Source organism: Anabrus simplex, chromosome 3, assembly GCF_040414725.1.
Source record: "Anabrus simplex isolate iqAnaSimp1 chromosome 3, ASM4041472v1, whole genome shotgun sequence".
NCBI lineage: Eukaryota > Metazoa > Arthropoda > Insecta > Orthoptera > Tettigoniidae > Anabrus > Anabrus simplex.
In genome coordinates this window covers 278,700,469-278,714,074 of record NC_090267.1, presented here as the reverse complement: position 1 = coordinate 278,714,074, position 13,606 = coordinate 278,700,469, and the positions used below count along the sequence as shown (strand labels likewise).

Below are 13,606 nucleotides of genomic sequence, written 5' to 3'. Positions count from 1 at the left end.
ACCAGTTTGTACATGCTGATGGTAGGATACAAGTGCGTTACCAAGCTCTAAAGGCAGTGGGTTCTCTTGTTGTCAGTGAGCATGGTTTCATAGCTGCTCTCATTTCTCCTTCTTTCCTTTTATAACTAAGCATAGACTGCGCTAGAAATTGGTAGGCAATTTTCATTTTTTTAAAATCTTGCTATTAGACTACTACTACTACTACTACTTACTTACTTACTTTATGTGTTACATTACCTTGGAAAGCTTGGTTGGTGGGTGCAAAGATAGTAAATGTGTTTCGGCCATGGTATGCTGATAGCAATCCTGTGTCTGGCAGTAGTGATAATAATGTTGTTAGACCAAGTTCTGTAAGAAGTTCAGCTAAAGAGCGGCCTATAGAATGAAGAACAGATGAAAAATGAAACAGTCTTAATTATGCAGCAATTTTTCCATAAAAGTGTAAGACAGTATTACTAGGCATGTTGTCTATCCATGTGTTGCTGGTAGCAAACATGTTAATGCCATGACTCTTATAGTGAGAGTACGTGGGAGGCAAAATTAAAATGTTTGTACTTTTTGGAACTTTGCCGTAGCTTACATGCTAATAGCTATAACTCTGCCACATTTCAAGTTTCCACCTTATCTGGAAGGGGTTAATCATTGACGTGAGTCAGCCGTATGGCTTTATATAACAGAGATTAAAAAAAGAATATTAGCATCTTTCAGTTTAATTTAAGAACACAAAAGATATATCTAAATTTAAGTTATGAGAAATCTCATCCAATAATAGTTAATTTTCAAATTAATTAATAAATAACATCACTGCTCACCTCTTCTAGGCATAACAACTTTGTCAATAAAATGTAAGACACCATTGCTAGCCATTATGTCAGCCTTGGTGATGTTGGCAGCAGCTACTCTAGTACCACGGCTTGTACAGCGAGAGCGAAGCATAGAGCCTCCAGATGTACGTAAAGTGGCATTATTCAGCATCACAGAGCAGTGGATCCCATTTACAATGACATGGCTTAAAAATGCTAAAAAAAGAAAAGAAAAAGAAACCAAATGCTGATTAAGAAATAAATCTTCAGATAAGAATATATCCTTTGCTGATTTTTATCTGGGTAGTAGTGTATAAAATATCAGTGAACCAGTATTTTATTAACATTTCAAGCTTAATTTAGTCAATAGTAATTATTTATTGACAGTACAAGTAATGGAAAGGAACAAATAAGTGAGCAATCAAGTCATATACAGAAAGATAGAGTAGGAACACTTAATAGGATAAATATAATGGCAGTTCAACATCAGGGAGGGAGCAATAGAAAAGGAGACAGAACAAAGCTGGTAAGCAGAAACAAGTTTGTTTAGGGCTGGGGAGAAACAGATGTCAAAGAATTGGGACTGATTAGGAGAAAGCCTATCTATTTTAACATGGCACTGAAAATGTGGAGATTGTCCTATCGTGTTTGTTCAGTGTTATCTACAAGCATGTGTGAACTGTAAGTTGATCACAGGACAGAGTACAGCACACTCCATACAAATAAAAGAAAAGGCCACCTTCAGGTCGTATGTTGTCAGCAAGCTGGCAACAATTAATGTATGTTTATGCCATAATTAGAGTAGTCGATGTGCATTTGAGTAAGGAACATGAGATAGTATCATATTTGTTGAGTGAGAATTGACCCATGATGTATTGTAATGGGATCGTCAAAATGAGTATATGAATATTCCACCCTAGTTGATATCTATTTCAAGTATATAGATTGCCTGGTTAATTGGAGAATATGTATTTCTTATGGTTACGGTATATTTGAAGCTGGAGAATATGATCATCTATATATGTACTAAAGAAGGATATACAGGTTTTATTTGGAAAGGAATCTTCAATATCACGAATGTTTGAAATGCATGAACAGTAGCCTAGTTATTTTGTAGCACAGTATATTATCTTACAAAATTGTACAAAATTATTTTGATATCCTCCTAGTCAATACTATAATATTTTACGTCCAATTAAGACGAAACTTTACTTAATATGGGAAACTTTCATTCCGATTGTTTGTAGTAAAAAACAGGAACAGAAGAACTCACAATTATTACACTCAGTTTCAGTCACTGCCCCTATTATTCCGCATACTCCTACTCTCCCGCAAGCCCTGCCCCATTTCTCCACTCTGCTTCCTCATAGCAACATGTCTTGCATCTCGACTGTGGGAGAAAGTCAGTCGAGAGCTGGACTCTGTAGTCAGAGAACACGGGTCATAACAAGCAGGCCACGTAATGTAAGTTAATTTTCGTTCTTCATAACTTACTTTAAATGTTTTTCCTGTTAGTCACCATTTTTCAACTCTTAATTTGATTTGTATTATCCATTTTACAGACTAAAAAGCAGACGGTTCAACTTCAATACAGTAATGCTTATGTATATCAGCCCATGTTGGAACATAACTAAGCCAACAGTTTACAGATACTAGTTGAACCACACCAAAGGACAATAAAAACATTGAAACAGAAAGACCTCCAGCTCAAGACTGTTTTAATGATCACCATCTCACAGTTTTTAACTTTCATCATGCTTTTTAAGAAAAAACTAACATTTCATTTTGTGTGTCCAATGTTTTCAATTCTTTGTATATGTCTTACTGAGGATGACCCAATGCCAGGTTGAAGTTTCGTCTTAATTGGACGTAAAATATTATAGTATTGACTAGGAGGATATCAAAATAATTTTGTACAATTTCATAAGAAGTTCAACCGTCAATAGGATCTAACATGAGATTCGTAGTCTGTAACAGTATATTACTGTCTATTTATTTCAGGAGGAGCCAATGATATTTTTGTGTGTATGTCATTTGATATTTGACATTGCAGGTCCAGATGACGTTGATCTGTGTATGTCATTGTTGAGGTTCAAATTTAGTGTAGCTACCATTACTTACTTGTTTACCATTGTTTACCATGTTGCAATGATGGGACTGAGTGAGGTCAAGTGGAGAGGAAAGGAAGTGAAGAGGATAGCTGCCATTTGTTTATCGATTGCCATTGGCTAAATTTTTAGCATGGCTGCTCTTATTTTTCTTGGATTCTCATTGGCAGCCTAGTACTCGGGGAATACTATGAGTAGACTATTCATCAGCAGCATTTGTTTCCTATGTTAGGGGCAGCTGCAAGGGCAAGGGCATCTGTTCTCCATATTGCTGGCAGTAGCTCTAAAATGCCTTTGAGAGTGGCGACCCCATTGTAACAATAGCCTAAAATGAGTGGTGGTAATTATCAGCCTCAGAAAAGGTTAGGGTGTACCCTGCTAAAAGCAACGCGCAGTTCTTGTACTGGGGGACCTGTGATAAGTGGGCAACCAGCAGTTAATATTATGAAGGTGGGAATAACAAATGTTATGCCCCTGATAGGTAAATCAGAGGAGTTGACTGATTTTATGGAGAAAGAGAATGTTGCAATGATGGGACTGAGTGAGGTCAAGTGGAGAGGAAAGGAAGTGAAGAGGATGAGTAGATGGTACACCCTATATGGCAGTGGAGGAGGTGAGGCAAAGAAAGGAGTGATTGTTAACAAAATCCTGGATGAAAATGTGGATAGGGTAGACTACGTTAGTGATAAAATAATCAGAGTACAACTGAAGAAGGAAGAAGGAGTGAAAGATTTCATCCAATTTTGTGCATTCCAAACTGGCAAGAGTGAGGAAAATATAGAGGAATTGTTGGAGACACTCGAGGAGGTAATCACTGATGTAGAAGTGATAGTCATGGGAGACCTCAATGTGCAGGTTGAAAAAGACAGAATTGGTAAAGAAGTGATTGGTCCATTTGGGTATGGAGAAAGAAACAGGGAGGGAGATAAGCTGATTGATTTTTGTGGAAGAAATGGAATGATTGTTGGTTTAGAAAGAATAGTAGAAAGAGCACTAGGTATGGCTGGGGTGAAAGAAGGACAAAAACAGTTATTGATTATTTTTTGGTTGAGAAAATAAATTGTAAATTATTAATGGATGTAACAGCACTACCAGGCAAGGCGTTTGTTTAATGGAGACCATAGAGTTGTGGTAGCAAAACTGAAAATAGGTAAAATTGTGAGAGTAAAATAAATAAGACAGAAGAAAATAAAAGTATGGAAATTAAAAGATAAAATAACTCAGGAGAGATTTCAGGAGGAATTAAAAAGCATGTCCCTCCATCAGAAATAGAAAGTGTAGAAGAAGAATGGACCTAATTTCAAAACACATTTGTAAGCTGGAGAAGATTTGTGGCAGAACTTCAGCGAGAGTGAAGGAAAAGGAGACACCTTGGTGGAATGAAAAGGTGAAGGAGATTGTTAAACAAAAGAAGAAAGCATGGCAAAAGTGGAATAGAGAGAGGGAAGAAGAAAGTAAGATTAAGTATCAGGAAATTAAAAGTAAATGTAAAAAAGCAGTAAATGAGGAAAAGAAACAATGTTGGGAGAGCTTCACACAGTAGTTGATAAAGGATGTAAATGGTGGGAAAAAAAAATGTTGTATGGATTGATAAGAAATAAGAGAAAAGAAAAAATCTACACAAAACAAGTGAAGAAAGAAAGTGGAAACATAATAACAGACCCACAGGAGATAAAGAATAGATGGAAAGACTATTTTGATACACTCCTGAATGTGAGAAATGATACAGAAGGGAGTGTAGTGGTAAATGGGGATGATCCAGAAATGGAGAGAGACACTGCAATGGCAAAGGTGGAAATGGCTGTTTAACAAATGAAAACAGGAAAAGCAGCAGAGATGGATGAAATATGTGTGGAAATGATAAAGGCAGCAGGACCTATTGGTCTATATTGGTTATATAGACTGCTAAGGTATATATGGAGGAAAAAGCAAGTACCTAATGATTGGTGTAAAGGTGTAAAAATACTGGTATTTAAGAAAGGTGACAGGAAGGTATGTGACAATTAGCAAGGAATTACACTGTTGTCACAAGTAGCCAAAATAATGGAGATAATAATAGAAATGAGAATGAGATAAAGGGTGGAAAGAAATTTAGAAGAAAAGCAGTATGGATTTTTACAGGACAGGTCAATGATAGACCCTATATTTACCACAGGATTACTGATAGGAAAGCAGTGGGAATATGGAAAAGATCTGGTGATGGAACTAGTGAAAGCAATGTATAAGAATTGTTTCAGTTGTGTCCAGACTCCAGTGGGGAGAACAGATTGGTTTAGAAACCAAACTAAACTATGACAGGGAAGTACATTGTCTCCACTTATGTTTATAATGGTTCTGGATGAAATTCTAAAGAAAACAAAGGCAACATATGGAGGAAATATGAAAATATTGTTGTTTGCAGACGACATAGTAATCTGGGGAGTCAACAATACAGAAGCGCAAATTTAACAAGAGGCTTTAAATGACTATATTGAGAAATATGGTATGAAAATCAGTGCGGAAAAGAGCAAAACAGTGGTGATGACTGGAGGAGAAAGAGAAGGAAAAGGAATCCTTAATATCAGGGTACAAAACCTTGAGATTGTTTGAATCCTTCACATATTTCGGACGTGAAATAATGCAAGATGCAAGGTTGAATAAAGAGATCAGGAGAAGGGTAAAAGTGGGAAATACGTTCTATCAGAATGTAAAGAACTTGGTGTGGAACAGAGAAGTTCCTATGAAGTATAAAGAGATAATGTACCAAGATGTACTATACCCTATATTGGGCCTAACGTATGCATCAGACACTTGGACTTTGACAGCAAGAGATGAGAGTAAAATTCAGGCCACTGAGATGAAGTTCCTGAGGGGTATGGTAGGGAAGACAAGGAGAGACAGAGTAAGAAATGCTGAGGTCAGAAAAGAGATAAAGGTAGAAAAACTAAGTGATAGGATGGAGAAGAATAAATTGAGATGATTTGGACATATTATGAGGATGGAGGAAGGAAGGATATCAAAACAAGTGTTGAAGGCTAAGATACAAGGAAAGGGAACCAGAGGGAGGCCCAGAGCAAGACGGATGGAGTCTCTCAAGAACAGTATAAGGAAAAGAAGACTGGCTGGAATACAATTACTGAAGAGGAGTGGTGGAAGGAGAGGCAATAGTGGAGAAGTGCCATCAATACCCTGACCTGGCAGGAGCTGTACAAGGTGAGATGCTATTTTGTTCATTGCACCGACACAGATAGGTCTTTGGCGACGATGGGATAGGAAAGGCCTAGGAATGGGAAGGAAGCGACTGTGGCCTTAATTAAGGTACAGCCCCAGCATTTGCCTGGTGTGGAAATGGGAAACCACGGTAAACCATCTTCAGGGCTGCCGACAGTGGGGTTCGAACCCACTATCTCCCGATTCAAGGTGAGATGAAAATGATGATGATGATGTGGAAAGATACAGATCCATGATAATTATATATCTGTTATTGTAGAAGCATTTCAATTATTTAAGGTATATGACAGTCAAAAACAAAAGAGATATATTTCAAAGTCATAAGCAATACTATCATTGGACAATAGATTTCACTACCTTAATTACGGAGTATTGAAAGGTGGATCCTAACCTATAATATTGTACATCTTAGATATGGAATATACATGATACATTGGTGTTATAAGCATTTATCCAGCTGTACAACTATTTCGTAAGACAATGACAGTATGAATTCTACTTGAGAAAGGATCTAAGACATGTGCTTCATATATAAATGAGATATTGGTTTATGAGACAGTATGGTCTACATGTGTATTAGATTACATGATGATTAATGAGTCCCTGATATTTAAGAAGTAATAACTGCTGGGAATTTATACAATTCTGGACATATTTAATGATCTGTTGGTACATATTTGAATACTATGTTTGAATGAAGTTGACTTGTTTTTCTGATGCAGTGTATTCAAGGTTATTTTGGGACAGATCTCAGCATTAACATGTCGCACCTGCATATACTTATTTGGTAGTAAAAATGCCAATCGTAATGATTCTATGAGCCACACCTCCAAACTTCAATGATATTTAACCCTAGGGAAACCGTTCAAGCCTTCCCTTTTATTCCAGATATTCTTGAACACTATTCATCGTGGAGAGAGCCAAGTTAAGTTTCGCTTGAGACATGAAATATTATTCTGGTCTGGCAAGAACTTGTCGTACTTCTCGTTTGTCAGTTTAAGCTTACACTAAAATTATACGGAAGAGGACAACAGACCAAAGATCGAACGACTGTACCAGTCTCAAGAATGTCATCTTTAATTTCAAGAGGACCACTTTGATCAGCGTTGAAGCCATCGCCAACTACAAACATGTTGCACTAAACATGTAAGCCCTGCCGCATCAAAGGGAAGGATATGAGGAGCAAGGAACTTAGCAGACCACAGATGGGAATCAAGTTTCATCATTAAATATGAGTACACTTTTATGAATATTATCACTGCATCTATTTAGAAAATTTAACAATATTCTTCAGTAGAATTGTATTATATTAGTTATAGTAGTTTTTAAATACTTTCTTACTTCATTCTTACAAAGGTACAGGCAGATCTGAAAGTGAACGTGTGTGTATTGGGTTCTATTAGACTAGAAGTACAGTAGTTTGTCTTTTGAAATGTTACCAATCCAGTGTAATCTCTAAAAATAAGAATTTAATCATTTATTGCCCTCCCGGACAAATGAGAATTTAAAGGACCATTTATGAATTTCATGAAACATTGTGGGATAAATTGTAGGTTGTGCTTCATTCACTGTATTGTCACGCGATAGTGTGCCATCTTGTAGAAATGTGTATTTCAGACGTCTATGGTAGATTATAAATAAAATAAAAATAAAAATAATAATAAGGTAATTTAAAATTGGGTTAAATGGAGACATAAAGGTCATGAGTAATAAATGAAGGTAGATTTGCTCATGTGGAATAAAATTAAGTTGTGGTCAGCTGTAGAAATATTTACCTGGAAAATGGTATGCCTGCAGGCAAATGTATAATTTTTGGAAGCATTAGTAATGTGAATACAATGCATACCAATGAAAGTAGAGCATGCGTTGATGAGTTTTACAGCCTTTGAATGATAATAATAAAATTTTCTAGACACTCAATGACCACGTGGTAGAGTAGAGTCAATTTTAAACCAAGTATTGTGCATATTTACTGTTTCTACCCAGTCTTCTGAATGATATAAATTATTTTGTAATACGGTACATCATCACTGTAATGTCAGAGGAAGATTCAATTAAGTGATCAATCATTTTCAAACACAAGTCATACATCAGTTGCTGGAAGTATAGAATTTAATACAAGGTCATCAGTTGATGCAATCCAACCTTCTTTTCCCCATACAACTCATAACTAAAAATAAAGCCTAGGTTTCCAATGTAACCTTGTAAATAAATTTTGAGTATCCTGAGTGCATGGAATGACACTGAAATGAGTATCTATAGCATAATTTATTAGGATACATCAATTATCCAAAGATAGGAAGGAGGTTCTTCCATTTATTTGATTTTGCACAGTCAGGCTAATTTTATTATTTTAATTTCTCTTGCAGAATATTCCAGATATGTCATCATAAAAAATCCAGCAATTTGATTTTGTAAACATTTTTTTGAACTTGTAAATTCATGAGTCATTTAGGCAACGTCTAGCAAGAGACGATTTTTGTTGAATCTTGGTTTTTCTTTTGTGCATATCGACGGCTTACTTCTAAAACCTCGTATGTCCCGATGTTCTTCCTGCACATTATTTTCCTTAAGGTTGGCCACGCCTCCTGGCCACATATGGACGTATAGTCCATCAGAAGAGTTTTCATTGTGTTCAATTTCCTATGCTGATGTGTAAAGGAAAATGGACCTTACCATACCGTATAGTAGGGATGTTGTTTACATCACGTATTTAAGCACTCCTACAGTATAATGCATTTAAGGTTCAATTTCCTTTGCACTTCCGCATAGGAAAATGAACACAATGAAAATTGTTCTGATGGGCTGCATATCAATATGTGGCTGGGAGGCGTGACCAGTCTTAAGGAAAATAATGGGTAGAAAGAGCATTGCGAGATACGAGGTTTTAGAAGTAAGCCATCGATATCTTAAAATAAATGTGAAGCCTGTTTTAAATTGTTTTCTTTTGCATTGTTGTCAACCCTTGTCATTTAAATGCCTCTAAAATTGGGACAGCTAGCAAACGATACCTTGGGATCTTTCATATACAAGCTGAGTTAGACCGGGTAAATAGGGGGGAAATATAGATGTCAGCACTCTATTTGAGACTTTATATTTTGATATGTGCTCAATATTTGATAAATGCTGCACTCTACCACTAAGAAATGTACTCCCTTGAGATGAAATCTCTGTTCTCTTGTTTTGAACTTACATATTTATCAGCTGAGTAGTCGACGGTATGATTATGTTTATTGGGGGCGATGTACAGCTGCTTCAACTCTGCCTCTACAATTGCACTTAGGTTCGATGGAGTATTAGCGACCACATTATTTGTTGGCTTATGATGTCATCCACTTGTGAAAGGCAAGTAGGTTTACATTATGGCGACCAACAGTAGGGCCAGATTGTGGCAGGATGTACTTGTGGTTCTTAACAATTGTGCAGGCAGACATTTTTTAATATATGTGTGGTATATGAGCATATGCATGATGACTAATAGTGGATGGCATGTGACAGTAGACTGATATTAGGAATGTATATGTTAGTTGACGGAGAATTATGAGCACTTGTGATCCATATTTTCCCAATGGAGAGGTATATTATATGCTGGACAGGTTGATTATTGAGAGGAATGTTTCAATGCCATAGGTCAGATAGTGGATGATTTTACAGTAGGCAGATTAAGATTAATAGATGTGGTGGTGGTTTATTCTTTTCTTTGCAGTTGTATTTAACCAGATCATCGGGGTGCCAGACCTCTACATTTATGTCTCATATTTTGTTAATTAGATAAGTGAAGTTCCCACTGGAACTGATAGAGTATATTAGAGTTGGTTTGGTATTGTATAGGAGTATTACGGCACCATGATGGCTACATTAGCCCAGGTTAAATGTTTTCTGGAGGAATTCGCTGGTAAAGTCAATAAGATCCAAAAAGGTAGAAAAGAGAGAGACAAGAAGCTGGAAGAAGTACTGAAGACACAGAAGGAAAACTGCAAACACGCTGAGAAAAAGCTAGAAGAAGTGCTGAAAACACAACAGGAAAATCATGAAGAAGCGGCACGAATTCACCAAGCAACTGAGGAGAAATGAGAAGAGGCAGACCAGAAAATGCAAGAAGTCTTTAGAGCCCAGAGAGAAAATCAGGAAGAAACTGAAAAAAAGATGGAAGAATCTCAGAAGAAACAGGAGGAGGTTGTCTGCAAAACCCTACGGAATACTTCGGTACAAATGAAGAGTGAGTTTAAGAATGTCACCACTGAAAATTACAGCGATTTAAGGGTATGAATGAAGATTTGATCAAAAACCTCAGCCATATTCAAATGCAAGTTAATCATGATGTAAAGAAGTTAAGAGAAGAAATGGATTTAATTTGAAGAGAAGTGAAAACTACTTGGCAAGAATGACATGAGGAGATGGGAAAAACCACGCAAGAAATGGAGAGTAATGATCAAGCCATTCAAACTCATTTAGTCATAGCAAAAGAACAAATTGCTGACAAGTTTAAAATTATTACAGAAGAGGTGAGGAATTTATTATGGACATGTGACATGTCAGAGGGTCAAGCATACCCATATAGTTAGCAAACATTCACCCATAGCTATCATACCTAGCAAGCCACGAAAACTAAATTCTATAGATCTATATGGAGTCCTGCCAAAAGCATGTCAGGGTAATAAATTCATACTTGTTACAATACATGTATTCTCTAAATTTGTACTGCTACAGCCTATACAGAAAGCTAACTTTAAATCAGTAATCAGAAGCCTGGAGAGATATGTCTTGCCTTTTATGGGAAAACCCAAACGTATTTTGATGGATAGAAGAACACAATTCACATCATTTGAGTTCAGACAGGACATGGAGGAGAGGAGCATCATACATGTATTTTCATCTGTGCAACATCCACAGTCTAACACTGTAGAAAGAATGATGAGATGGATGAAACAGTTGTCGAGAAAGAAATTTCATGAGCCAATTAAGATCAATGATTGAGAACTAGTGAGGAAGCCAGCAACATCTGACTCACAAAGCAACTTGTTTTCTGTTCTGTAGAATGTTCTGCTTTGATCGTCACAATAGGTGGACAGACATAATTCCCATCATTGAGCAATGTATTAACAACACAGTGCATGGCTTGACAAACAATATTCCTCTGGTACTACACCACAACAAATATCCAGAACATACTTGGCACACAATTATTGGAGACTTACAAGAACCCAAACCAACATATCTGCAATCTATTAAAGAAGCAAGGGAACTAATGAAGCAACAAGCCAATTGACATATGAAACAGTTGTAGAGAAAGAAATTTCATGAGCCACTTAAGATCAGTGATTTAGTACCAGTGAGGAAGCCAGCAACATCTGACCCCCACAAAGCAACTTCTTTTCTAAGTTTGCTCATTTATATGTAGGACCTTACAAAATTATCCAAATGCTTGGAAATAATGCATATAAAACCCAAAGTCTCAACAAGGCAAATAGTTTTACAATAAAGGAGAAAATTCGTTCCACTATCTGTAAGCCAGTTCATGGGAACTTGAAGAGTGGAATGATGGATAGCATGCCCAAGCCATCCAAGCAGGAAAAAAAAAGGGAGAGTCCACAGGATGAACTAGGGAAATCCCAAAGCTAGTAGGCAGAGTTTAACTCGATCATTAGATCCCAGACCACAAAGATGGGGGTGTTTCCTTGCGAACAAAATGAAAATTCAAGAACTGGAAAAAATCCAAAGAAAAGCAGCTCGATTTGTTCTGGGTGATTTCCGACAAAAGAGTAGCGTTACAAAAATGTTGCAATGTTTGGGTTGGGAAGAATTGAGAGAAAGAAGAAGAGCTGCTCGACTAAGTGGTATGTTCCGAGCTGTCAGCGGAGAGATGGCGTGGAATGACATTAGTAGACGAATAGGTTTGAATGGCGTTTATAAAAGTAGGAAAGATCACAATATGAAGATAAAGTTGGAATTCAAGAGGACAAACTGGGGAAAATATTCATTTATAGGAAGGGGAGTTAGGGATTGGAATAACTTACCAAGGGAGATGTTCAATAAATTTCTTTGAAATCATTTCGGAAAGGGCTAGGAAAGCAACAGATAGGGAATCTGCCACCTGGGCGACTGCCCTAAATGCAGATCAGTATTGATTGATTGATTGATTGATTGATACTTTCCAATTACAATTACATATTAAAATGAAAATCAGCATGCCCAATGTTGTTTTCATTGCAGTGATGTTCAAATACTCAATTAATAAGACATCGAACATAAAAATCCAAATATCAATGGGGGAATTTATAAGGACTTGTGGGAGGCTTTATCATGATAAAAATTAAGAGAAAAAGGAAGGAACACATTACATAATAGTGGAAAGTTCCGCTGGCATCTGGCAAACGTCTGTGAGACACTTGAGAGCGGGGAATCACCTTAGGGAGTGGAGAACTTTTATTATCATAACTTGAGAATGTACGATCGTATCTTTTATGGAATAATCTCAATCTGGCCTTAATGATATTGACCACCCAACTGTTGCATTATTTCATCCGTAGAACCCCGTGGAAAGAGGGAACTCAGTTTTGAGTGGGGATGAGTATCCGAAGCTAAGCCATTTTTTAGCTGAGATGTTAAAAGGAACTAGAGACCCTTACCGAACATCATTCGACTTGTCTCGGGTGCGGAACACATGTGAGTGTTCCGGGATATCTTCCTTTAATAAAGTGAATTTCTGTGAACAGTTAAATAATAAACCTTATCTAATGATAGATATTAATGAAATAATAATTGGGAAAAAAGCCTGAGTGAAGAAATAGATATTTGAGAAACTTTCCAGGAGGACAAATTATTATTATTATTATTATTTTTGCTAGTTACTTTACGTCGCACCGACACAGATAGGTCTTATGGCGATGATGGGATGGGAAAGGCCTAGGATTTGGAAGGAAGCGGCCGTGGCCTTAATTAAGATACAGCCCCAGCATTTGCCTGGTGTGAAAATGGGAAACCATGGAAAACCATCTTCAGGGCTGCCAACAGTGGGGCTTGAACCCACGATCTCCCGGATGCAAACTCACAGCCGCGTGCTTCTACACGCACGGCCAACTCGCCCGGTACGTTATTATTATTATTATTATTATTATTATTATTATTATTATTATTATTATTATTATTATTATTATTATTATTATTATTATTATTATTATTATTATTATTTGGAGACAAAGGAAGTTGGGAATCACATGCAGTACAGAACAAAGTAACCTGATATGAGACCTAGTGAAATGTGTACAAACATATACATGCTTTTTAAACCCGAATGCAAACAGTGTGGTATTAAAAGTCAAGCATAGCACAGTACATGTGAATTGTGACATTTATGAATGAAAAATAACTGTGTGTGTTTGTTCCCGGTTATTAGCAGTGGGTATGCAAAGGTCCCAGTGCCATGAACTGTCATGGGAGTAACAAGATTCTGAACCAGAATTTTATGGGATTCGACGTGATCAA

General features: G+C 36.8%; 1 protein-coding gene across 1 annotated transcript in view; it reads right to left on the bottom strand.

The window, feature by feature from the left end:
* The window catches only part of LOC136865893 (periostin), a 56,539-nt gene extending 53,594 nt beyond the window's left edge, over positions 1 to 2,945 (bottom strand). The window contains exons 1-3 of the mRNA XM_067142448.2: positions 2,933 to 2,945; positions 813 to 1,019; positions 238 to 375 (exon numbers count right to left, since the gene is read on the bottom strand). Coding sequence (XP_066998549.2) covers positions 238 to 375; positions 813 to 1,019; positions 2,933 to 2,945 — 358 coding nt within the window. The remainder of the gene's footprint in view (positions 1 to 237; positions 376 to 812; positions 1,020 to 2,932) is intronic.
* Positions 2,946 to 13,606: the final 10,661 nt, after the last annotated feature.